Source organism: Huiozyma naganishii, chromosome 11 (genome assembly GCF_000348985.1).
Source record: "Huiozyma naganishii CBS 8797 chromosome 11, complete genome".
Lineage (NCBI taxonomy): Eukaryota > Fungi > Ascomycota > Saccharomycetes > Saccharomycetales > Saccharomycetaceae > Huiozyma > Huiozyma naganishii.
In genome coordinates, this window is record NC_035932.1 from 433,973 (window position 1) to 456,580 (window position 22,608).

The following is a 22,608-nucleotide window of genomic DNA, read 5'->3' on the forward strand; positions in this document are numbered from 1 at the left end:
GCAGTTCTTCACCGGTTTCGTCCTTCTCTTCAAGAGTCGAATTGAAGTTCGAGTTTGAATTGAAGTCGCGATGAGCTGTTGACGGCGACGGTGCTGAGGTGGTAGTGCGCTACTGTTGGACAATGGACCGGTTGCGGGAGTTGCAGTTGAAGAGGGAGCGGCTGTGGGAGTTGCGGGACCGCGGCGTCGGCTTGTTACAACCGCAGGGCAAGGGGCACGATGAAGTTGAGGTTGAAGGTGAAGGTGAGCCGCTGTGCGATGCCGCCGTGCAGACTGATGCTGTTGTGGAGGGTGCTACAGCCACGAGGACCATCACGTACGATAGAGCAGTGCAGACGGTGGCGCTGCCGCAGTCACCACCACAATTGCCGAAGGAATTGTCGCCTATACTAACCCCCACAGCGGTATCTCCCAAGTCCGAGGTGGCTAGCCCCAGGGGTCCATTAACCCCACTGGTAGTGCCCCGGAACGGACGGCTGCCCTCTAGGGAGCGGACATTTGCATCAGAGTGGTACGTCTTGGGAGGAGCAGGGGACACCAACGCCCCCCAAGGAGATGGTCCGCAAAAGGTGCGGCTACTTCACAGTTGGGCACCACCACAACCATCACTGGAGTCCAGTAACGCCTGGTGCGTGTCCCTGGACTACGATAAGAACCGAGAGGTCACTATGGCAGCGTTCCAGTCTCCTCGAGGAAGCGTCGTGTACGTCATGGACACGTTTGATGGGTGTGTACTGGATCAATTGACTCTGCAGGGCCAGCTTGTGACGCATGCGAGGATCCTACGGAAGCACGAGAGACATGGTGTCATTGCTATGTTGCTTGTTACCGTGGTGGGCAAGACTATCCTGTACGAGTTGCGGCGGCGGCAGCAGGAAGGCGACGAGACGCAAGATCAATGGGAACGTAACCTTCTCAGCGCAAACCACCACGTCGGACAGGCCACTGGGGTCCCCGGACTCTGGGAATGTGGGTTCAAGCTCGTCACGGGCTCCTCTGCTGGTTGTCTCACTGTACTCAACTCTCTCGACTTGACCGTGTACAGGGACGTCGCCACGAGCAGCGAGGGGCTACAAGACGTGCTGTTGGCCCCCGTGGCCATGAGCGAGTACCTAAACATAGACCACCGCACGCAAGACTGGTTCGTAGACAACCACCTGTCTCGATTGACCCCTCTCAATGAGGTTAGTGTCACTGCACTGGTTGGATCGCCCTTCGACGAGGAGACACTATACCTTGGTGCATTGGACGGTGCCATCTACAAAGTATCACTGAGGGACGTTAAGAGCAGGGGTCCTGGGGACCCCCACTGGCTGCCATTGGCCCTGAATAACAACGGGTTCTTGCCCAGGACAACCCCGGATAAGCAAGACCCGTTCCATGAAAGACAAGTGACAAGCCTGTGCTTCCGGGACGACGGTCTGTTGCTGTCTGCGTCCCTGGACTGGACCGTGTGCGTGTACGACGCGGTGCACAACGTGAAGTTGGATGAATACACTCTGCGGTCCCCCATTATCGAGGCCCGCTGGCTTGAGGGCCGCCTACTAAGCTACGTATTGACGTGGGACACTCTCGAGTTCGTACAGTGGTCCCTGGACAAGGCGAAGGGCGGCGAGGGCGGTGGTGTTGGTTCCCACGAGAGGGAATGGGAACGCCTGGGTGACCCGAAATGCATCGCACGAGTCACGATCCAGGACGCATCACCACTGACACAGTTCACCGCATGCAGCGTCGTACACGACGCACACACAGACCACTACGTCGCCATCCTATCGGGCAACACACCACCACCAACGGTCCAGTACTTCGACGTCGCCGTATAAAGAAGAGAATATCAATAACAGCTACCTACTACTACTACTGCAAGACGGCCAGACGACTAGACGACTAGACGACTACAGCGGGATGCAGAGGATACTGGGCTACGGCAAGAAGAAGAACCACGAGCAGTTGCTGCGGGAGTCTGCCGCTGCGATGTCGCAGGCGCAGGAGTCCCTCCAGGCTCGTGTGTCGAGGTTGGACACGGAGGTTTCCCAGTTGAACATGCAGTTACAGGGGATCCAGCGGCGGTTGCAGAGCAGTGGTGCGTCTGTGGGTGGGCAGAGGGCGTTGCGGCAGCAGGCGATGAAGTTGCTTGCGAAGCGGCGGCGGCTTGAACAGATGCGGGACTCGCTGGACGCGCAGGAGTGGAACATGCAACAGGCGCAGATGACGAGCGAGACTTTGCAGAACACGGCGGTCACGGTCACTGCGATGCAGCGGAGCAACGCCGCACTGAAGCAGCAGTACGGCAAGATCGACCTCGACAAGCTCGAGGACTTGCAGGACGAGATGCAAGAGCTGGTTGCCCGCGGTGACGAACTACAAAGCGCGCTTGCGATGGGCAACCCTGCAGAGATCGACGACCTCGACGAGGACGAACTGGACGCAGAACTCGCTGCCCTGGAGCAAGACGCGGACGCGTTCGACGAACCGGAGACCGCAGGAACCGTGCCGTCTTTCCTCTCCGGCGCTGTCCCGCAGTTCATCGACGACCCGGCGGAGCAGAGCACGCCTGCCGTGACCAACCCGCTCGAGACAGAGCAGTGAGGACCGATAGCAGCAGCGACGGCGTACCGCGGCGTACCGCGACGACGTGCTGTTGCCCCAGCAACGGCTCAACAACTTTGAGAGGTTTTTGCGGTTTAAAAGGCGATGAGTCGTTGCAGTCGATGGAGTTTGGTGTTCTGGTGCTCTGGTCGGTTGCTGGTCGGGCTGGCGAGCACTCCAGGATGAGCAGTGAACTGAGGAAGCGGGCAGTGAGTTTGGGCGAGACGGCGATCGAAACGGCGACTGTTTCTCGCGGGTCCCGGGGGAAATTGTTGGTGACTGGGACGAGCAGTGGTGCTCCGAGCGGTCAGCGTGGCCGACTCTGCAGGTACGAGGAGTTGCCCGCGTGGCAGCAGGATAACGATTGTATCAGGACAGGGTACGTCCGCGAGACGCTTTCTGTGCGTCGGTGTCTCGGGTCCCTTTTGTACTGGAACAACGAGTCTGTCAACATGTACAGCCATCTCGTGCCAGCGGTTCTGTACATTGCGGGGGCTACACTGGCGCTGTCGCAGTGGGGGGTTCCCAGGTTCCCCACAACAACGTGGTCGGATTACCTTATCATCAACACGTTTCTCGTCGGTGCAGGTGCGTGTCTCCTGTGCAGCAGTCTGTTCCACTGTTTGAAACAACATTCGGAGAGACACTGCGAGGCATGGTCTCGCATGGACTACATGGGGATCATCCTGTTGATCGCATGCTCTACTATCCCCATGATATATTTCGGTTACTTCGACTACATGGGCCATTGCCTCTTGTTCACCGCGGTGACCGTGGCGCTAGGGGTCGCCTGTTCCGGTGTCGTCCTGTTCAACAAACAGTTCAACAGTTCTAGCTTCAAACTCGTCCGTGCAGCGTTCTTCATCGCGTTCGCGTTCAACGGACTCATACCGATGGCCACTGGGTTCGTGAAGTTCGGTATCCCCGGTGTACTGGACAGGATCTCGCTCAAGTACGTCTGGTTCGAGGCGGTGTTCTACATCGCGGGCGCAATGCTGTACGGGTTCCGCGTCCCTGAGATATGGATTCCGGGGAAAGTGGACCTTTGGGGGAACTCGCACCAGATGTTCCACGTCATGGTCGTGTTCGGGTCCCTGTGCCACCTGAAGGCGGTGCTCGAGTCCTATAGCCTGATGCATAGGCATCTGGCATAGGCCGTTGACGGAGCGAGCGGAGGCCAAGACGCAAGCGAAGACCAACTTCCCATCTCGACCTTGTCATAAATAACTGTATATCAATCAAACTACTCTTACTCAAGACAAGACACAGAGCGTAAGAAGCCACGAACCCGCGCCTCTCTCTGCTTCCCGATGGGTACCGCGGCACTGACAGCATACAGACACGCCCTGAGGGCAGCACGCGTGGCGTTCCAGGGCGACACGGCCGTGTTGCTCGCCGCTAGGAGCCAGATGCGCTCAGGGATGCTCGACCCACCGGACAAGACACTGTCCCCCGCGCAACAAGCGCAGTACATGGAAGATGTCGCGACGTACCTGAGACGCAACGTCGTCCAGGCGACGAGGGTGAACACCGCAGGGGGTCCCCCAGAGCAACACCACCAACCACGGTTCCACCTCAACATCCACGGCGACACGGAACTGGGGGACAACGACTCCATCCGCAACAAGACACAACTCAAGGCCAAGCACTGGCCCAAGAGGTAGTCCCTGGGGCCCTGGGACACTACCGTCACGTACGTACTCGACCCGTCGAACTGGTCTCGGCGATCGCCGAAGAGCCGCTTCAGACTCATGTATATAAAGAGAACAAGACTAGACTACGAGAACTAGACTGCTAGACCAACGCCACGAGATCGCCAGACCATACCCACGCCACGATGTCGCTTAGCACACAGTTCTTGGGCCACACCTACGCCAACCCGCTTATGAACGCCTCGGGCGTCCACTGCATGTCCGTCGAGGAACTCCAAGAGTTGGACAGGTCCTCTGCCGGCGCGTTCATCACCAAGTCAGCGACACCAGCGGAGAGAGAGGGCAACCCGGAGCCCAGGTACTACCCTGTTGCCCTCGGGTCCATCAACTCGATGGGGTTGCCCAACCGTGGGTTCGATTACTACTTGGACTACGTGTTGAACCGGGAGAGCAAAGGCGACGGCAGAGTGTTCTTCTCCGTCGCGGGGATGTCCCTAGCGGACAACCTCGCGATGTTGCACCGTCTGCAGGACAGTGACTACACGGGGGTCACAGAGTTGAACCTCTCCTGCCCCAATGTCCCTGGGAAACCACAAGTTGGCTACGACTTCGAACAGACACAACAGATCCTCACAGAGGTGTTCCAGTTCTACAAGAAACCTCTCGGGGTGAAGCTGCCACCGTACTTCGACATGGTCCACTTCGATACCATCGCTGGGATTCTCAACAGGTTCCCCCTAGCGTACGTTAACTGCATCAACTCAGTGGGGAACGCCCTGTACATCGACACAGACCTCGAACAAGTAGTTGTCAAACCAAAGAACGGGTTCGGTGGGATCGGCGGTCAGTACGTCAAACCCACTGCTTTGGCCAACGTCCGCGCCTTCTACGTCCGGTTGAACCCAGAGATCAAAGTCATCGGTACTGGTGGGATCACCACGGGGAGGGACGCCTTCGAACACTTACTGTGCGGTGCTACGATGCTACAGATCGGTACGCAGCTGTGCAAGGACGGGACGCCAGTGTTCGACAGGGTCGCTAGTGAACTGCAACAGATCATGGACAGTAAGGGCTACAAGTCCATTGACGAGTTCAGAGGGAAACTTCAATCCATCGAGTAGCCGTAGGGAACAGTCTCTCGCAGCGTATCTACGTGTGTATACTAAGTTTAAGTAACCGTCGCGTGCGGCATTGGAACCCATTGGTTCAGTGTCTCGACAGTTCGTCATTCAGTTAGAAGTTCAATTCAATTGAACAGTTCCAAAGTAACAACGACTACCTATACTTGCAAGTACAGCCACAGCAGCGATGTACACGCCGTGGAAGATGGTACTTCGGGCGAAGTACAGCACTGGTGTCTCGAGGGACTTCCTCGAGCAGTTGCTCGCCAGTGCGAAGGAGGCAGCGGCCATGAAGAAGTCGCAGAGGCCAGCAAGGAACAACGCCAAGTACTCCAAACAGAAGCAACAGCAGCAGCATCAGCGTCAAACTAGACTTTCTACGGGGCCTCCGATGCGAGAGAGGGGCCCCGCGGGGGCGTTCCACCCAATGACCGCCCCGGGGGCCACAGCGTCGCAGGTGAAGCCAGCGGACCAACCGCAGTTCAAAGCCAAGCGGAGTAAAGGTGCGCCCCTCGCGCAGCAAGATGAGATCCTAGACGTGTTCGACGTAGCTGAGACTGCGACAGGCGGTGCTCGTATCAAACGTACTAAACGTACCGCCCGCAACCAGCGCAACTCCGTGCGGAATAAGCGCACGGGACAACAAGCCCGAACTGGTACCACAACGTTGTACCACGCGAGGGCCCCCGCCAAGGTGCAGGACACGCGGCTTGAGCTGGAACCGCTTACCCGCGAGTCCCTGCTCAGACACGCGACACAGCTTACCAGCTCTCCACGGGCCAGGATGTTGAACCTCGCTATGCACACCCTCAGGGACAGCAACTTCCCCGTCAACAGACCACCGAACGAGGTTCGCAACTCTGGAGTGTTCACCCTCCAAACTCCAATGTTCGGCAAGTACGTCGGTGCACCTTCGAGAGGCGCCATTCTGGAAAGAGAACGGCTGCTGTCCAACATCGACGTCAAAATGAACCAGTTGGCACTCGACGAGAAGGTCAAGGGTGTGTACCCTCTGCTGGACAGTCACAAGGAGCAAGATTTCAAGAAAGTAGCACCAACGTCGGCAAAGACCCAGAGAGACCTCGCCCTTAATAGCGCCATCGTGAGAAGAAGCCTGCTTGGAAACGCAAGTCTCAACATGGATACAAAGAAACTGCTCTACCAAGTATGCTCTGGCTTGAAACCGATCAACGAATTGTTTTAACTGTAGGCAAGAACTTTGTTCCCCGTCTCGCCCAATCTTGTATATACCTATATCCTACACACATGTAACTAAGTGTCCGATGCAGCGGATGCTACCGCCCTGTTGTAAATGGATAGCTCCACTTTACAGAATTTCTTAACTATCTCCATGTTCCTATCTCGAAAGTCATAGTCCCTCAGCAGGGGGGACAGAAACGAGTCCATCACGGACAGGGGAACGTCAGGAGGTATGTCCTGTAAAACGGCCAGCAACAAAGTCGCATTGCCGTGCACAAGCTGGATGTTCCGCTGCAAAAGCTCGACTATTAAACTGCCCGCGAATGTGGGGGTCGCGAGCGCAGAGTAATGAGACATGATCTCGACAAGGTTGTCCACAGTGACCAGTTTGTCAAGCTCGGAGAAATCGTGCACGTTCATGAGGACTTTGAAGAATTGATCAGGCGGCAATACGGAACACTCCAGTCCCTCGTCACCGTGCTTGAAGAAAAACAGTATCAACAGCACATTGCCCCTATCGATGCGGGAAACTTCGCACTTTAAAACGTTCAACAGCCGCGGGTCATCACCGCAGACAGATATGAGACTGTCGTATTTCGTAAGAAAGTTTTCGCACCTGTCGTTATACTTCAGCCTTGTGAGCAGATAATTTCGTATGTCCATCTTCGAGTAGTTGAAATCGTGCTTGTACTCTTCCAAAAACATGTCCAGCAACTCCCACAGTTTCCCACTTTGAATGGTCTCCTCCAAATGACCCATGTAATAATTTATCAAGAAGTTCTTGTCCGAATCCTTCTGCACACCAATACTCTCCAGGATGTGTACTCTCAAAACGACGTTCAAGTTTTGAGTATCCACCCTCTCTATCAAATCGTGGAAATCTATCTTGGCGGCACTCAAAATACCAAGGATCTCCTTGATATAGTGCGTCTCTATGTCCTCTTCACCCTCCATCAATGCAACAATGCAAAACATTATGTCATCCAGTAGATGATCACCGATGTACTGGCTCGTCATCTTACTAACGTTAGACTTCATAAACGACAGCGCTTCATCGACCTTCCCCTGGTCCTTTAGCAGTGTTATTACCTCGGAGATCATCCCGCGCTTTTCATACAATTTTTGTAATAGATCCTTCGGGCAGTTGGGGTCGTCAGCTACCAAGGATATGATCTCTTCTAAATTCTCGCTCTCAAAATCACCAATGTCTATATCACCGGTAGTCTTTAACAGTTCAATGAACAGATTGACATCTACCGTCTTGGAAATCGATGCATAATGGGCCATGTGTTTCCCCTTCCCCTCTCGGCCATATTTCCTCAAAGTTTCCCTCAATAACTTTAAGATTTGAACTATGCTGCAGTTGTTGCTGCATTTGTTGACAAGCTTAAGTGACTGCAAGTTCTCCACTAAACTTTTCAGACCGTTAAAAGCCCAGCATTCCCCGTATACGCGCAGTCCAAACAAGATAAACAAGATCCGGAGGTCAATAACCTCTATTTGAAGCGCCCATTTTTTGATAATATCAATGCCTATACTTTGGCAGTGAAGCAACTGCAGCAAGAGGCTCAATAGAATCAAATATTTGAACTCGATGGACAGGAAACTGGAAAGTTTGGGTTTTTTGGAGAGCAGCTCCAAGTAACTCTCTATCGATGTCAGTTCATCTTCCGTAAAACTGTTTATGCGCATGAAAAAGGGTGACGCTATCAAACCATAAAGCGTGTGTCCGTCACAAAGCAGGTTAGACGTGGTCTCCTCGAACAAGTCTTCGACATGAGCCCGCTCCCGATCTATCCTGAATTGGAAAGCAGATGAAATGTCTGTGTGTGAGCTGTAAGCGGTATATCGAAGCTTATCAACGATACTATCTCGTCTCGCGGCAGTTTTCTCATCCCTCGCAAAATTCTTGAACTTTTTCAAAGTCTTCCCCAATTGCAATGGATTGTTCTTATTTGAGTTCATCACTTGCACTATTCGTGGTTCTTCGTTCGTGGACAAACAGTATACACACGTTTCACCGGAGTCATACGTGATCAGTATGTGTGGGTAATCCGCATGCACGGCCCTGGGGTATTCTTTCAATACAAGCGTTCCTTGGCTAATGTCACCCGTATAATTTAAGATCAATGCCATCGCCTCATCCTTACTTGTTTCTCCACCAGAGCACACTAAAAACTCATCCGACCCCAGATCAACTATAATGGGGGCCATCACCGTTGACTCGACTTCACTGATCTTGAATAGCGGCGTAGTTTGACCATTTTGCAGACTGATGATCTGGTACTTATTATCCGCGGAGCATATTAACGTCTTGTCCTTAATTGAGGCGCGTGTAATACCTTTCAAGTCTGGTAGTTTCCGAACTCTTTGGAAATTTGTTTCAGATACTTTCAAAATACTGGCTCCATCTTTAGTGAATACGATTATTCTGTATTTATCCTTATTACCTCCCCAACTCTCCAATACAACCTCGTTTAGTTTCCGCACTCTGTGACTGTTCGGTACGGGGGCAAACTCTGGCAGTAGAAACAAAAACAACTGGCGGTTACTGAACACCAAAGCTCTTTCTATTATCGGAAGCAAGATAATCCTTTCAATTGGGGCGCTCGTTGTCGAGTCAAAATGTGTCCTAGAGACCAGCATGTAATGGCCCTCTTCTATTTCAAAATAATGCAATAGTTCACCCGTATTGGTGCCCAAGTATACATGCTCGTCGTAACACTCGAAGCAAGTGTAAGTCACGTCATTGGGGAGATCTCTGATGATCGGAAATATAGAATACGGCCCGGATCCTATATCAATGGGTGTGGTGTCCGGTATCGAACTTTTCTGAGATATGACGTCTGGATCATTCTTCTCCTGGTTGTCACCTTTAGTAGTGTTCTGCGATTCCACGTCTGAATTATTCCTGGGTTGGTGCTCCTTTGCGGGACTTCTTTGAACATCTTCTTCTGTTTCAGCACCTGTCTCCAATGTTGCATCTTCGCTCTGTGCGGTCTCTCCCGTCTGGTCTCCGGCGCTTACCCCCTGGGATAAGGAGTCTACAGTATCTGATTGTGGGGTTGCTAACGGTTCTGGACTCGCCTGCTGCGCCGTATCTTCTTGTACCGTCGTTTCAATTGGAGTCTCACTTCTTGGGGCAACTTCCTCCTCACCATCCTCTACCATAACTGGTGGTTTTCCTGGCTAGATCCCTCTGGCCCACTAAGTACTGCGTAACCCTTTATTGGATTGACAACCAAAGTAACTATAAGTTCTTTACTTAGTGGTAACTACTTATGAAATTTCCTTTATATTGAAGCGGGTTCGTGGAAACCGCTGCTGACGATAGAGAATAGTATACAGAATGAGGGATATAGATATGTACGGCATGCAACACCTCGCCGGGTCTAGTCCCCTTCCCCTTGTTGCTGTTTCGAAGCAGTCTTTAGCTCTCAATTCTTCAACAATTTGATTAGCAATTGGGCGCCCTTGTTGTCCTCTGCAGCGTCGATCTGTTTCTGTACAAACTTCAAATCTTTGACGAACTGTTCGCCGTCCTTCTGGGCTCTGAGTGTTTCGAAAAGAGCCACAATAGTGAATGAGCTGTCGCTGTTGTTAATCCATGCCAGTATGTTGGCAGAATCGATGATTTCGTCGTAGAACTTAGTAGCAAACGCAACACCAAGACCCTTCACTTTGGTCAAAGGTTCCAACTTCTTCTCCTTGTTGTTCCACTTCCCACCCTGGATCATGGCCTTTAACAGCCTCGTTGAGAACGGTCTGTGTATTGGGTGGTCCTCGTCTGTGACATCACCTTTGAAAGTGACCGCAATAGAGTCCATCAAGTCTTGGAACTGTGCCTTGGCCTTGTCGTCTAACAAGTCGAACAACTCGTCACTGGTCAGCAACTCGGAGACAAACTGGCACCCGAAGTTTTCTTCCAAGATATCTTTGTGGTTCTTGTTGACGCTGCTGATGAACAAGGGCCCGCACCTCTTTAGCAGTTCGTGCCTTCTGACAAGCGAGTCCTTCTTCGACGTCTCCTTGGACATTTCAACGTACCTTTCTAGTTCCTTCTTAACATTTGGTGCAAAATATTTCCCGCTGAGTCCCATCAGTAAGTAAAGGAACGGTCTTCTTCCGTACTTATCGACGATGAATTCAGTGAAGAACTCCTTGACGCAAGGTCCGAAGGTCTTAAAGACAAGCACAGTATCGTCTACCGTCAACAACAATGTGATAAACACAGAGTTCCCGTATTCGTTTTTGATCAGTTTCTCCCCGTGGTCCTTCAACCCCTTCAAGATGAGTTTCCTCTCCTTGGCCCCCGACTTGGCAATCAAAGTACACGCCACTTCAGAACCTTCAGGAGTGTGAACGAGTTCTGCAAACTGTTCGTGCAAGAGGTCGACCATCTCTAGGATTTCTTTGCCGTTCGCGATTTTGACAAACTCTCTCATGGCTGCGTGCAAGATTTGGAACCCGGTGGAACCCTTCTCCACGGAGGCAGTGATTGTGCCAATCAAGTTCCTAGCGATGATACTTCTTTTTTCGACACTCTTCTCGCAGACATTTTCAATAGTCAAGTCCTTGTGGTCGTCTCTGAAAACGGCGTACTCGGACCCCCAGAACTCTTTGATCATCTGCTGTCTCTGGTCGTGGGACGCGTACAGCACAAACAGGTCCTCGACGACGTACGCACCCTCCTTGTGTCTCATAAGTTTCCTCAAGTGGCCGTGTAACTCGTCGACGATCAACTGTCTAGATTTCTTGGACCCGTAATGCAGCAGCTTGACGAGCAAGTACTTCCCGTAAGAAGACGTCGCCAGGACGTAAAATTTACCCTTCAGCGCCTCGACGATCTGTTCCCTGCGCTCCTTGGTGGAGTACTTGACGAGTGTCTGCACTATACGCGACGCATCGTGCTTTAGGACAAGGTCGGCAATACGGTCCTTGGACAGTTCCCAAATCTCGTTGGACAATTTCTCCCGCACGGGTTTGGGAATCGGCGGCGACTTCACCCTCAACCGCTCCCACACCGACTTGATCTGCTGGATCTCGGACCCAGACTTCCTCTGCATCTTCCGCTCCTTCAGAAGCTTCCTTTGCTCCCCATGGTTAGACGACCCGTTGCCCTCCGCGGGCGCATCAGCTGCACCTTCATCACCAGAGACGCTCACACTCTCGTCAGCGCTTGCCTCGGCACCGGCACCCTCGCTCTCGCTCAGGTCCAAGTTATCCTCCTCCTCTGAGGAATTGAGCGAAATTCTCGGTTTCTTCACAATCTGTTCATCAGCCCTCGCAGCAGAACGTTTCTTCACAACACTAGGCGCCATACTTCACACAATCTGGACACTGCAGCACTTATTCGAGCCGATACCGCATCCCAGACAACCTGGAAGAGATGAACCCAGAGGCTCATCGCTTTAAAACCTCGAAACGAAGCAGCGAAAAATTTTTCACTGCCAAAAAATGAGGACGCGATGAGCTGCGAACCGGTGACAAGGGCGCTTGGGACCTGGACTCTCTGAGCTCTCTTCGCCTCGTTAGTTCATTGATTACAGCTCGTCGTGTGTGAAGAGACGGTCGACTGCCTCGCTGACCGCGTTTTCAATGCTGTCCGTGATCGTAGAGGCGGAACTCGTAGTTGTTCCGCTGGCACTGGCACTGGCACTCACTGCAATTGCAATTGGCTGCTGGCGCATGGTGCGGCGGACAACCCCCGCGGAAACGAGCACCCCCCTGAAGAACTTGAACATCAGCCACAGGGCGAGTTTCGTAGGCATCTTGAATATACGTCTCCAAAGGACCCACGACACGGCAAGGCAGAGGAACCCGAGGGCCATGTACACGTTTCTGCGCTCCTGGTTCGACGCACTCTCGAGGGTCTTGACAAGCTTTGCCGTGCGGTGGAACACGAGCTCGAACTGGCCGTACTTGTCCTCGAGTTTGTTCAACGAAGCCGTCTGGCCCCGCAACTCGTCCAGGTTCAAGTCACTCTGCAGAACCCCAGACTGCAACATCTGGTTGCTCTTGATCAGGTTGCTCGTCAGCCGTTTCGTCTTCGACAGTAGCTGGTCCCGCGAGGAACCTTGCTGCAGGTTTGTCGTCTTTGTAGTTGTTGTCTCCGCAGGTACCGCCGCCGCGACAGAGTGTTCTCGAATACACTCGTCCCTCAATTGGTCCACCTGGTTGTTCATTGAAACAGTCTGCTGCTCGCTGCGCTCCAGCAGCGCCAACTGGAACTGCGTGCACCAGTTGACGAGCTCTAGCAACCGCTCGTAGTGCGCGACCTCTACCGCGGAGAACTGCCTCCAGCTGCCCTCGATGAGCTCCAACGCGTCACCAGCACCAACACGCCGCGCGTCGACTCGCCACCGCAACTTGCAGTACCTGTTACACTGGTTGAAGGCGGAGACAGCACACTTCACCAGCGTCTGGAAACCAAGCACGTCCCTGTGCAACTCCGGGGACCCGCCAAGCTCGCACAGCCGGACCAACATCGCACTTTGCAGAACACCGAGTCTACCCAGTATACCCTCCATTGCTCACACAGACACTACCAGTCCAATCCCAGTTTCAACAGCAACTTCAGCTTCGTCGTCCTCAGCTTCGTCCAAATTGAATATTAATTTGACACAACGTCAAGTAACAACAGTGATCACCGCAAGTTGCTACCTCACTCTCTCTCTCACACGTCTGCCGTGCGTTGGTTGCTACTATTAGACACGGGCTGCGGGCAGAGTCCACCACCCAGAACCTCTCCAAAGCAACGAAGCAGAACAGTCTATTAAACGAGTCTCGCAACAGTTCGGAAAAAGCACCGTACCACGGACGCAACTACCGGCTCTGGACTATTGCACTCTCTCTGCCTCTCCGTCTCTTGCAATACTGCTTAGCTGCTATACGACATTCCAGTAGGTCATCTACTACCTTGTACCTTGTATCTTGTATATATATATATGTATATTGCTGGTCTCATCTTGGTTCTTCATCACCACTTGTTGAGCACCCAAAGCACAGCCAGTCTGCCAATAACACAACACTATGGGCACCAGCAGCAACAGCAACGCAGAGCTGAACCCTCGGACCACGCGGTTCGAGTTCTCAGGAGTCATCGGGGCCACGTTCCTGTCCCTGTTCCTGCCACTCTTCACCGTGTGGATCAACACTCGGATCACCCCGGGGGCGTTGCTCCAACTAGATCTGGTGTACTACTTTAACTGGGCGCAGTCCGCACACCTGTGGATTCCCTACCTCGTGTGGTTCGTGACGCTTGCCCTTCTCGATGTCGTCTTGCCCGGTAAGTGGATGCTGGGCACGAAGCTACGTAACGGGAAGCAACTCAGTTACAAGATCAACGGTATAGCAAACTCGGCGCTCCTACTGCTTGTCCTTGCGACTCGTTGGCAGTTGACCAGTGGTCAGATGCCAGAGTTGCAGTTCCTGTACCGTCACAACACAGAGATCGCAGTCATCACGATCCTGTTCTCTCTGTACCTCGCTACGTTCTGTTACATCAAGAGTTTCATCCCGGGGACACTGCTCGCCTTGGGGGGGAACTCAGGGAACGTAGTGTACGATTGGTTCATCGGTAGAGAGCTGAACCCACGGTTATGCGGTGGGCTGTTCGACATCAAACTCTTCTGCGAGTTGAGACCAGGGATGCTCCTGTGGTTTCTCGTCAACCTGTCGTGCCTACACCACAACTATCTCGTCGTCCACGGCGGCGCTCACGTCAACGACGCTCTTTTGCTCATCACTCTGATGCAGAGTTTCTACGTCTTTGACGGGGTCCTCAACGAGGAAGGTTTACTGACCATGATGGACATTGTCACCGATGGGTTCGGGTTCATGCTTGCGTTTGGCGACCTCACCTTTGTTCCCTTCACGTACTCGCTCCAAGCCCGGTACCTAAGCACTTGTACCCGCGACACAGGTGCGAGCAAACTCGCAGGGATCGTCCTGCTCATGGCCGTCGGTTACTACATCTTCCACTCCGCCAACAAGCAGAAGTCAGACTTCAGACAGGGAAAGCTTACCCAAATGAAGAGTATCGCCACGGCAAGGGGCACGAAGTTGCTCTGCGACGGGTGGTGGTCTAAGTCACAGCACATCAACTACTTGGGGGACTGGCTCATCTCGCTCTCCTGGTGCCTCACCACAGGGTTCGAGACCCCATTGACGTACTACTACTCGATATACTTTGCGATCCTGCTTCTACACAGACAGGGCAGGGACGAGGAGAAGTGTCAGTCCAAGTACGGCAAGGACTGGGACGAGTACACGAGAAGAGTCCCCTACAAGATCGTCCCATACGTCTACTAGAGACGTTCACACACACTCCCTCGTCGTATCTAAAGCATGTTTTTACCTCTTACATATGTTAGTTAGTTGATTTACTACGGTTGTTACACACATGTAATGCATATTGTCCTGACGCAAGGCCCGGTCGTCAACTTTCCTCCAAGTACTTGGAATGCTCGTTGATCAAGTCCGTCTGGTACTCTAGCAACGTCGCCCTGAAGGAGGGCACGAACTGCTGCTTGACCAATTCCGTCAATCTCGCGTCCAACCCAGAAACTTTGATCTCGAAGTCATCCTCGTCATGCATGAATTCGGGGACCTGAACTGAACCAGCCACTGTCTCCGCGTCCTTCGTCTCTGCATCCGCACTAGCGTCCACCACAGCAACAATGTCGAACGCCAAGTCCAAATCGAAGTAGCAGATCGGTTTGCCCTTCCGCTGCGAGACGTTCGAGTCACCAGCGACTTTGTTCACCTTCGAGATTTCCACACTGTGCACGGCACCCTCCTCTGCAGAGTCATTATTGACGTCCACTTTGAACCCGACAAGTCTCTCTGTCAGGTACTCCTGCGTCCAGGGCAGCGTGTTCTTGTCGACCCAGTGCCAATTGTTGGGATTCAAAACGACCATCGTCCTTGGTATATCTTGAGTTGAAAAGAATCGAAGTGGGAAGCTTTCAGGTGTTCCAAAAAAAGTGTCAGAGGGAGAGGGAAACTCACAAAGCAGAAACAACCCAAACGATGGATCTGTAACAAGCCAATGCGACACTACAGCACTGGAATACGTCCCATTGTGGTCCCGAACGCACTCGTCAAAAATTTTCCACGCTCTGCGAACAAAAACTCTGCCTGGGAACGGGACCACAGACGGTACTAGACCTTCGAGAACCTTCGAACACGGCGGGACCCCCGGCAGCGTGCCATTGAGCATTGGCATTGGCACAACGTCGAGGGGAGAAATGTATCGTATCTTGTTGTCTTCTCTCTCTTGTTCTTCTCAACAGCATGTTTCATTTCTGCTTGCGCTTCAACGGTGCAGTCGTCTTCAGCAGTTTGAGATCTGTCCGTTGGTAGGCGATCCCGTCCAGCCAGGGGAACCGCAGCGGGTCCGTCTTGTCCCTGACCGCAGCGACGAACTTCCCGTCGAGTTTGTCGTTGCAATGTACCAGCAGAAGCCCCTCCTTGCAGTACAGTGGTTCCGCCAAGAGCAGTTTGTGCGACCCCTGCGGCAATTGCACCAAAGTGACGGTCCCTCGAGAGGTGTAGCACATCAGGGGAACCTGCTGCAGCAAGACGGGCGGGATCCCGCTGTCCCGCGGGCACACGAACAGTATCGCGTCGAGTTCCTGTGGACCGCCGGCCGCACCGAGCAATTTGACGATCTCGTTGTAATCTGTAGCGACGTCGAGCGGCCATTGCCCGCGCTCGACACCTTGCAAGTGCACGCACTTATTCAGCACTGTGCCCTTGAGCAACTCCAGGACGACGGCCTGATCTTGTACGCGAGGCCACATGTGTGCCTCATTGACAAAGGGACTGCCCAGTACAGTCTTGTACACCTGTTTGCGCAGCGCGACTTTCTTCTCAATAGCACGCAGCGAAGACGACATGTGCAGACACCTAGTTGGTAGAATTGGATGGCTGAGGAGCATCAACATCAACAACATCAATCATTATTCATCAACAGGCGTCTTGAAGTCATCGCAAGTTTCAAAATGAGCTGTTACCGTGCGACACGATTCGGCACCGCATGGCAGCAGCAAGTGGTTGTTGGGGGTCCTCGAGGGCTAGCAACAGGCGGTGATTGTACTCGTTGGAGTCCGTTGCGGATTATCTGCCATCTGTCAATTGAACTGGGGCGTCTCGGGGAAAGAGGGAAGAAACGTACCGTTTCTGGTCCCAAATAGCGATGCTGCTGTCGATAGGAGCAGTAGTAGCAGCAGTAGCAGTACCCAGGTGCAATTCATCGTCTTGTGTGCCATCTCGTAGGATCATCTTGCAACTGTCAAAACTGGCAATGCACCATCGCTGTACAAACGAAGTAAACTTGGTGATAGTGCTCGTAGAAAAGACCCAGAACAAAGCGAAAGCTTCACCAGCACCCTTTACCACTTCATAACACCAGTCAATCCATCAAGAGGGTCCCCGTTGCCACCTTTAGACCACCCGCTCTCGCCTCCCCCATAGTGTAAAACTGGTGTCTTTCTATATTTTAAAGGCTTTCCAAGGTCTTTACTACCACTGCAACTGACAGGATAACAAGGTACTCTTGTCTGCTGGAGAGGATCTGTCGCGATGCTGGGTATCCGTTGTGGTTGGTCGCTTCACCCGCTGCGGTGCATGCGTGCGATACACTTGATCTCCACGCTGAAACCGGCTGCAAACTCGACGAAGTCGTTCAAGAGACTCGGGCGTGGTGCATCGAGTAACAAGGGTAAGACGTCAGGGAGGGGCCAGAAGGGTCAGAAGGCTAGAGGGAAAGTGAAGGCGTGGTTTGAAGGTGGGCAGACGCCGATATACAAGCTATTCCCGAAAATTGGGTTCACAAACGTTCATGCAAGACCGCTCGTACCGTTGAACTTGGAGAGGATCGTTTGGTTCCATAGGAAGGGCAGGCTGAACCTCAATGAGGGTGAGGTGCTCGACATGAAGAAGATGCGCGATGCAGGGGTCGTTACTGGCAAAATCAAGTACGGAATCAAGCTTTTGGCGAGAGGCCAGTTCGAATTCAACCTACCGTGGAAAGTCGAAGCGTCGGCAGCGTCCACGAAGGCAATCGCAGCCATTGAACGTGCTGGAGGGTCCTTCGTCGCTAGGTACTTTTCGCCGATGTGCCTCAAGGCGCACTTGAGCCCAGGTTGGTTCATCAAAAGGACGGGACGAGTGCCTCTCCCTGCAAGACCCATCAAGAGGAAGTACATCGACTACTATAGCAATCCAGACAAGAGAGGGTACCTGATAGTGGAAAATGACCCGTATTACCAAAGATTGCAAGAGGCTAAACGGACAGGGTTTAGTGGTGCAGCAAAGCATGCCGCCAAGAAATCCGCATTGGAGAGACAGTTGGACAAGCTGACTGAAAGGGGGAGATCCAATCAAGTGCACTCCACTTCTAAGATTGTAACTTTCGAGGAATACTCGAAGGGGATGGTATGAACGGGGAGGTGCAACCTGGTCGGAGACTTGTAAATATATTCTGCTGTGTCCTCACGTAGCAAGCAACTAGCACTGTTCGGACACCACTATAAGGATCAACGTATATAAAGTCCACATTCCATGTACTTGATATATATGTATACAATCAAAGGTATGTATCAAACATGGTAGTATCTTCTATTGGTTCTGGTGTGTGGCCGGTCATTTCCAAACGGTGCATGCAAGTAGTAGGACCCGTTGAATGAACACGAGGTAGTGTCATACTTCCAGAGGCAGTGTAAAGTTGTAGCAAGTTTCAGCACACAATGCTAATATAATTATCCTCTAGTTTGCCCAGCTAACAGACAGGGACAGGACAAAAAGTTAAGAGCTACCCTTTGAACGGCTCAAGCTTTGCAAATAAAACGGTAAAGTTTGTTCTGCAAGATTCGAGCTCATGTCAAGAAGTCAAGACAACAAGCTCTTCAAAGATCATTGAGCAAGTTATCACCGCTCGTCTCGTCATCGACTTCGCTACTCTCTTCCCCAGTGTTTTCCTCCTCAGAGACATTTTCGTCTTCTATCATATATGCCAGCAGTTCCGACCGTCGAAGAACCTGCCCTTCATTTTCACGGCAACAGAGAGCCTCCTTCCTGAGTTTGAAGACGACGTGAATCTGGCCTCTGCCGGTGTCAACTTCCGCATTTATCACTTCGCCGAAATCTTCGCAACCGGTGACAATATCCTCCTTAATATCTTGTATCTCGCCGAGCTCAAAATCTCGGTAAATGTCTAAAACGTTGGCCAGTATCAACGTTCGGCTGGTTCTTGATTCTCCAGTGTTATCTCGGGCCTTGTTGTCCAATTTTCGTCTTTTGTGATCCTCATGTTCTTCCTCTTCTTCCTCTTCTTCTTCTGCTTCAATATCACCAGAGGTGGTTTCTTTCTTTGGTTCCTCAAACTTGGCAACTTCGACGTTGATCTTACAGCCCTTGATAGCGTATCCGTTCATCATTTCAACAGCTAAAGTGACAGATTCATCGTTCATGTAGAACAGTATCGCATCTCCCTTCAATTCGCCAGCTGCGTCACGGTACAATCGGCATTTCCAATCGCCCTCATGATCCTTCCTGACAGCACCGTACGGCTGAAACTCGTCGACTATATCATCCTCTGAGATACCACTTGTCGGTAAACCGGATATATACACGGCGGCAGGAGGTTTTATTGGACGTTTCAGTTTCTGTTGTTCACGTTCCCTCCTCTCCAACTTCCTTTTCGCTAGCTCAGCTTTCTTCAAGTGTTTCAACTGCTCCTTCAACTCGACCTCCTCTGCATCCATCGCCCCCTGCTTGCACCTTGAACCCTCTTTAGGCTACAAGCTCTCCAGTGATGTCGAACTCTCCCACAAAAGCAATTAACTTGAGTATTATAATAAGCAAAAGACACAGAGGAAGGACAAAGAAGGTGAACACTTCGTAACTCAAAGATTTCCTACGGTATTCTACGGTGGTCAATTCACGACAAGATAGTATATTGTAGGTACATAAATTGTATAAAGGAGTTATTTCGTACAGTTCACATTAAGTTGTTGACTATATCCGCGCACAAAGTGGCATCTTCGGTCCTGCATTGCGCCTTCAGGGCTACACCCTTCGAGCTCTTGATCATCTTGATGACTAGTGCTACTTTCGTGCCCATCAGAGCAGACTTACCAAACAGCTTAAGCACGTGGGAGCTTGAATCCGTGGGGGCGAATTGTGTGTTGCTTAGCGGTAGACAGCTTGTGTTCAAAACTAGTTTATCAATAACTTCTTGTAACGACAGGTCCTCCTGGATGTTGTAGACGGCCACTTCCTCATTGGGCAACTGGTCAAAGGTAGCCTCGAAGTTCCCAACAAACGAAGATTTGATGTAGTCACCGGCGTTCAAAAACAACGAATCGATCTCGTATTCGTCTTGGAACCCCTCGTCGTCCTCGAATGGTTCGTGTGTGTCTGGATTCAATTCTCTGGTGGTGAAATGAAGAGTATTCAAGAAGCCTTTCATCACCGTGTCGGTCGATTTCTTGAACGCTACGTAACATGCGGATTCACCAGCTGGTGCCAGTCTCTCGATCGGTAGAGTGAATAATTCCTCTAGACGTGAGTTCTCAGGGTCTTCAGCGGAGCAGACGACAGAAACGTTGTCTAGGGCAACATCAACTAAAGTGTTGGTGATGTTGAACTGTAGGACGATGTTGTCCTTGAAGACGTGTTTCACAGCGCGAACAACGAATTCGGCTTCCGATTCCGTCAATGGAGTCACCTTAGAGCTATTGATCAGCTTACCGAACTCCTTGAACTCCTCCATCCCACTCAACTCGTCAGCGTACTTACTCTCCAACAGGTCTTGTTCGTGTTCGTGCAAGTCGGCACCCTTGTATGTGTCGTTGTCCTTCCTCTTATTCGTGGAGACGGTCGCAGGAGCAATAGCATCCCTGTTGCCACTTTCGTCATTATCAGTGGATTTGAACACCCTGTCTTGCTTGTGCTTCAATTCTATCGCCTTCATCTCGTCCTCAGAGAACTTGCGTATCTGGGAGACGTCGAATGGGGTCTTGAATGAATCCTCGTTCGTTGAGATGTAAGTTGTCAACTTGCTTTCAAGAGAGTTCAAGTCGTAGTAATATTTGGATTGAACCAGGTCCTTTGCAAAACTGTGCTCGGAACCTAGCAGCTTCAAAGATATGGTTGCTCTATCCCTGACTTCGTCGTCTGTGTCGTTGGAGATTCTGTTTAGCAGACTGACAATCGAGTCCTTCAAAGTGGGGTCGTTCTTCGTTAGCGCGAACTTAGACAACGCAATGACGGCAGCGGATCTGATAATGGAGTTCTCCAGGACGACCCTGTTAAAGATGTGTCTCACGTACAGGGATGGGTTTGAAGTCGAGGGCCCCTCTTTACCCAGGAGATGCAGCACTCTGACGAGAACTTCGTTGTACTCACAGTCCTCGATGAAGTCACACAGGCTCTCTAATGCCAATTCCTTGGACTGTGGAACGAAGGCTACAATGTCGATGATTGCCTCCACGACGCTGCTTTTAAACTTTGCCGCACCCTCGCTATTTTTCAAGACGTCGATCAGAAACTTTATGATCACTTTCCATTCCTTGGGGAATTTGAGCGACAAAGTACGGATGGCCTCGATGACTGTGATTTTGAAATCGTCAGACACTTTATGGACGAACTCGGTGATGCGGCCGATTAGATTCGAGATGTTGTCCTCGTTACTGGTCTTCAACAACGTGGTGATCGCGAAAGTTGCAAGTTCTTTGTTGGACATGGAAAGCAGCGATTCCAGTTCAGGGTTACAAACGGCAACTTTTTCTGGAGAGACCATTGCCATCTTATTGACCACTTTCACTGCCCCCAATTTGGCACCACAGTTGAATTCGTTCATTAGTTTACGCAAGACGTTGACAGTCGTGGCGAACAAGTCCGGGGAGACGAGTCTTGGGTGTGCTATCGCGAAAGTCGTGATCGTCTTCGCTGTCTCGAGGCTGACGAGCGAGGACCTGTCCTGCAGCCAGACGTTGAACAGCTGTTGGAATTGCGCGAACAGCTGCGTGTCTCTGTGTATCAAGTCGTTGACGATCTTCATGAGCTCCATTCTTGCGAACTGGTTCTTCAACACAAACCCATCGGAACACTGTTGAATCAATTTCATAAGTGCCATCTTGTCGTTCCTCTTGAGTTCGTAGACAAGCCCCAACGCGTGGTACTGCGTAATGTGTGGCGCTTTGGACACGAACTCGGATCTGGCGGACATCGGCGCGGTCTTCACCTCCATGATGGCCTCCTGTGCCTCATTGGAGAATCTCTTGATTGTGACCTCCGAGATTGGCAGCAGGTTGTACGCGGTGCACAGCGCAGCAGACGAAACAGACTGGTTCTTACTGACCACTGCATTTTTCAACAGTCTCTCCGCGGAGAACGCCGTGGACTCGTCAAGCACGTACGTGAGCGCCCTGATTGCGTTTGGTTTCACGATATCGGACCCATTCTGCACGTCCTTCATAATGGAGGACGTCGCCATAAGAACGTCCTCTGAGATCCCACTCAATTCTTTAATTGCCAAGTACACGACCTGTCTCAACGAATCGTTTTGGTGTTGGAACAGTTTCGAGATCGAAAAGAACAACGCCGTGGCCTCTGTCTGTGGGAAAGTCTCCCCCGAGGACAGCAGTCTCAACAGACGGGAGATCAGCAAACGACAACGTTTCGCACTGACGGGCGACTCGTTGAAAGTGTTCATACAATCCTGGTAGATCGTCATCTTGTCTGGGAGGTCGCTGGACCCAGCGCTCTCGAACTTCTTGTAAGTCTGCGCGGACATCGTGAGAAGCCCTACTTTGTAGCAATAAGAGCAGAAGTTACCGGCCTGCCTGTATGTACCAGGAAGTGTCAATTGCGGTCCCTCTTTGGTACGTACACGATATTCTTCATTTGCTGTTAATATTAATAGTTGTTGTCGAGGCAAGAAAACTTCAAAATTTCGTGTATCGTGATCTTCTATTGGTATTAACTACGGCATCGCCAGCTGGGAGTGATGAGATGCCTTGGTTTGCTTATATAAT

At 51.8% G+C, this 22,608-nt stretch overlaps 15 protein-coding genes across 15 annotated transcripts; 8 read left to right on the forward strand and 7 right to left on the reverse strand.

Moving 5' to 3' along the window:
- Positions 1-122: 122 nt before the first annotated feature.
- On the forward strand, positions 123-1,823 carry PAC11 (dynein intermediate chain; the record flags this gene model as incomplete). Its single annotated transcript, XM_022610535.1, has 1 exon — positions 123-1,823. One exon carries the CDS (start codon positions 123-125, stop codon positions 1,821-1,823), a length of 1,701 nt encoding a protein of 566 aa, XP_022466822.1.
- An 82-nt stretch (positions 1,824-1,905) lies between these two features.
- Positions 1,906-2,589, forward strand: VPS60 (Vps60p; the record flags this gene model as incomplete). The annotated part of the gene is made up of 1 exon (XM_022610536.1): positions 1,906-2,589. The coding sequence occupies one exon, from the start codon at positions 1,906-1,908 to the stop codon at positions 2,587-2,589; it is 684 nt and encodes a 227-aa protein (XP_022466823.1).
- A 182-nt stretch (positions 2,590-2,771) lies between these two features.
- Positions 2,772-3,743, forward strand: KNAG0K02160 (hemolysin III family protein; the record flags this gene model as incomplete). The annotated part of the gene is made up of 1 exon (XM_022610537.1): positions 2,772-3,743. One exon carries the CDS (start codon positions 2,772-2,774, stop codon positions 3,741-3,743), a length of 972 nt encoding a protein of 323 aa, XP_022466824.1.
- A 156-nt stretch (positions 3,744-3,899) lies between these two features.
- MZM1 (Mzm1p) lies at positions 3,900-4,253 on the forward strand (the record flags this gene model as incomplete). The annotated part of the gene is made up of 1 exon (XM_022610538.1): positions 3,900-4,253. The coding sequence occupies one exon, from the start codon at positions 3,900-3,902 to the stop codon at positions 4,251-4,253; it is 354 nt and encodes a 117-aa protein (XP_022466825.1).
- A 173-nt stretch (positions 4,254-4,426) lies between these two features.
- URA1 (dihydroorotate dehydrogenase) lies at positions 4,427-5,362 on the forward strand (the record flags this gene model as incomplete). Its single annotated transcript, XM_022610539.1, has 1 exon — positions 4,427-5,362. One exon carries the CDS (start codon positions 4,427-4,429, stop codon positions 5,360-5,362), a length of 936 nt encoding a protein of 311 aa, XP_022466826.1.
- A 187-nt stretch (positions 5,363-5,549) lies between these two features.
- RSM28 (mitochondrial 37S ribosomal protein mS46 RSM28) lies at positions 5,550-6,566 on the forward strand (the record flags this gene model as incomplete). Its single annotated transcript, XM_022610541.1, has 1 exon — positions 5,550-6,566. The coding sequence occupies one exon, from the start codon at positions 5,550-5,552 to the stop codon at positions 6,564-6,566; it is 1,017 nt and encodes a 338-aa protein (XP_022466827.1).
- A 68-nt stretch (positions 6,567-6,634) lies between these two features.
- VPS3 (CORVET complex subunit VPS3) lies at positions 6,635-9,733 on the reverse strand (the record flags this gene model as incomplete). Its single annotated transcript, XM_022610542.1, has 1 exon — positions 6,635-9,733. The coding sequence occupies one exon, from the start codon at positions 9,731-9,733 to the stop codon at positions 6,635-6,637; it is 3,099 nt and encodes a 1,032-aa protein (XP_022466828.1).
- Positions 9,734-9,999: 266 nt separating this feature from the next.
- On the reverse strand, positions 10,000-11,883 carry PUF6 (Puf6p; the record flags this gene model as incomplete). Its single annotated transcript, XM_022610543.1, has 1 exon — positions 10,000-11,883. The coding sequence occupies one exon, from the start codon at positions 11,881-11,883 to the stop codon at positions 10,000-10,002; it is 1,884 nt and encodes a 627-aa protein (XP_022466829.1).
- A 222-nt stretch (positions 11,884-12,105) lies between these two features.
- Positions 12,106-13,092, reverse strand: SEC20 (Sec20p; the record flags this gene model as incomplete). The annotated part of the gene is made up of 1 exon (XM_022610544.1): positions 12,106-13,092. The coding sequence occupies one exon, from the start codon at positions 13,090-13,092 to the stop codon at positions 12,106-12,108; it is 987 nt and encodes a 328-aa protein (XP_022466830.1).
- Positions 13,093-13,594: 502 nt separating this feature from the next.
- On the forward strand, positions 13,595-14,875 carry ERG24 (delta(14)-sterol reductase; the record flags this gene model as incomplete). The annotated part of the gene is made up of 1 exon (XM_022610545.1): positions 13,595-14,875. The coding sequence occupies one exon, from the start codon at positions 13,595-13,597 to the stop codon at positions 14,873-14,875; it is 1,281 nt and encodes a 426-aa protein (XP_022466831.1).
- Positions 14,876-15,002: 127 nt separating this feature from the next.
- HCH1 (Hch1p) lies at positions 15,003-15,485 on the reverse strand (the record flags this gene model as incomplete). The annotated part of the gene is made up of 1 exon (XM_022610546.1): positions 15,003-15,485. The coding sequence occupies one exon, from the start codon at positions 15,483-15,485 to the stop codon at positions 15,003-15,005; it is 483 nt and encodes a 160-aa protein (XP_022466832.1).
- Positions 15,486-15,864: 379 nt separating this feature from the next.
- Positions 15,865-16,464, reverse strand: POP3 (Pop3p; the record flags this gene model as incomplete). Its single annotated transcript, XM_022610547.1, has 1 exon — positions 15,865-16,464. The coding sequence occupies one exon, from the start codon at positions 16,462-16,464 to the stop codon at positions 15,865-15,867; it is 600 nt and encodes a 199-aa protein (XP_022466833.1).
- Positions 16,465-17,149: 685 nt separating this feature from the next.
- MRPL10 (mitochondrial 54S ribosomal protein uL15m) lies at positions 17,150-18,010 on the forward strand (the record flags this gene model as incomplete). Its single annotated transcript, XM_022610548.1, has 1 exon — positions 17,150-18,010. The coding sequence occupies one exon, from the start codon at positions 17,150-17,152 to the stop codon at positions 18,008-18,010; it is 861 nt and encodes a 286-aa protein (XP_022466834.1).
- A 464-nt stretch (positions 18,011-18,474) lies between these two features.
- CUS2 (U2 snRNP complex subunit CUS2) lies at positions 18,475-19,332 on the reverse strand (the record flags this gene model as incomplete). Its single annotated transcript, XM_022610549.1, has 1 exon — positions 18,475-19,332. The coding sequence occupies one exon, from the start codon at positions 19,330-19,332 to the stop codon at positions 18,475-18,477; it is 858 nt and encodes a 285-aa protein (XP_022466835.1).
- Positions 19,333-19,568: 236 nt separating this feature from the next.
- On the reverse strand, positions 19,569-22,367 carry SEC21 (coatomer subunit gamma; the record flags this gene model as incomplete). The annotated part of the gene is made up of 1 exon (XM_022610550.1): positions 19,569-22,367. One exon carries the CDS (start codon positions 22,365-22,367, stop codon positions 19,569-19,571), a length of 2,799 nt encoding a protein of 932 aa, XP_022466836.1.
- Positions 22,368-22,608: the final 241 nt, after the last annotated feature.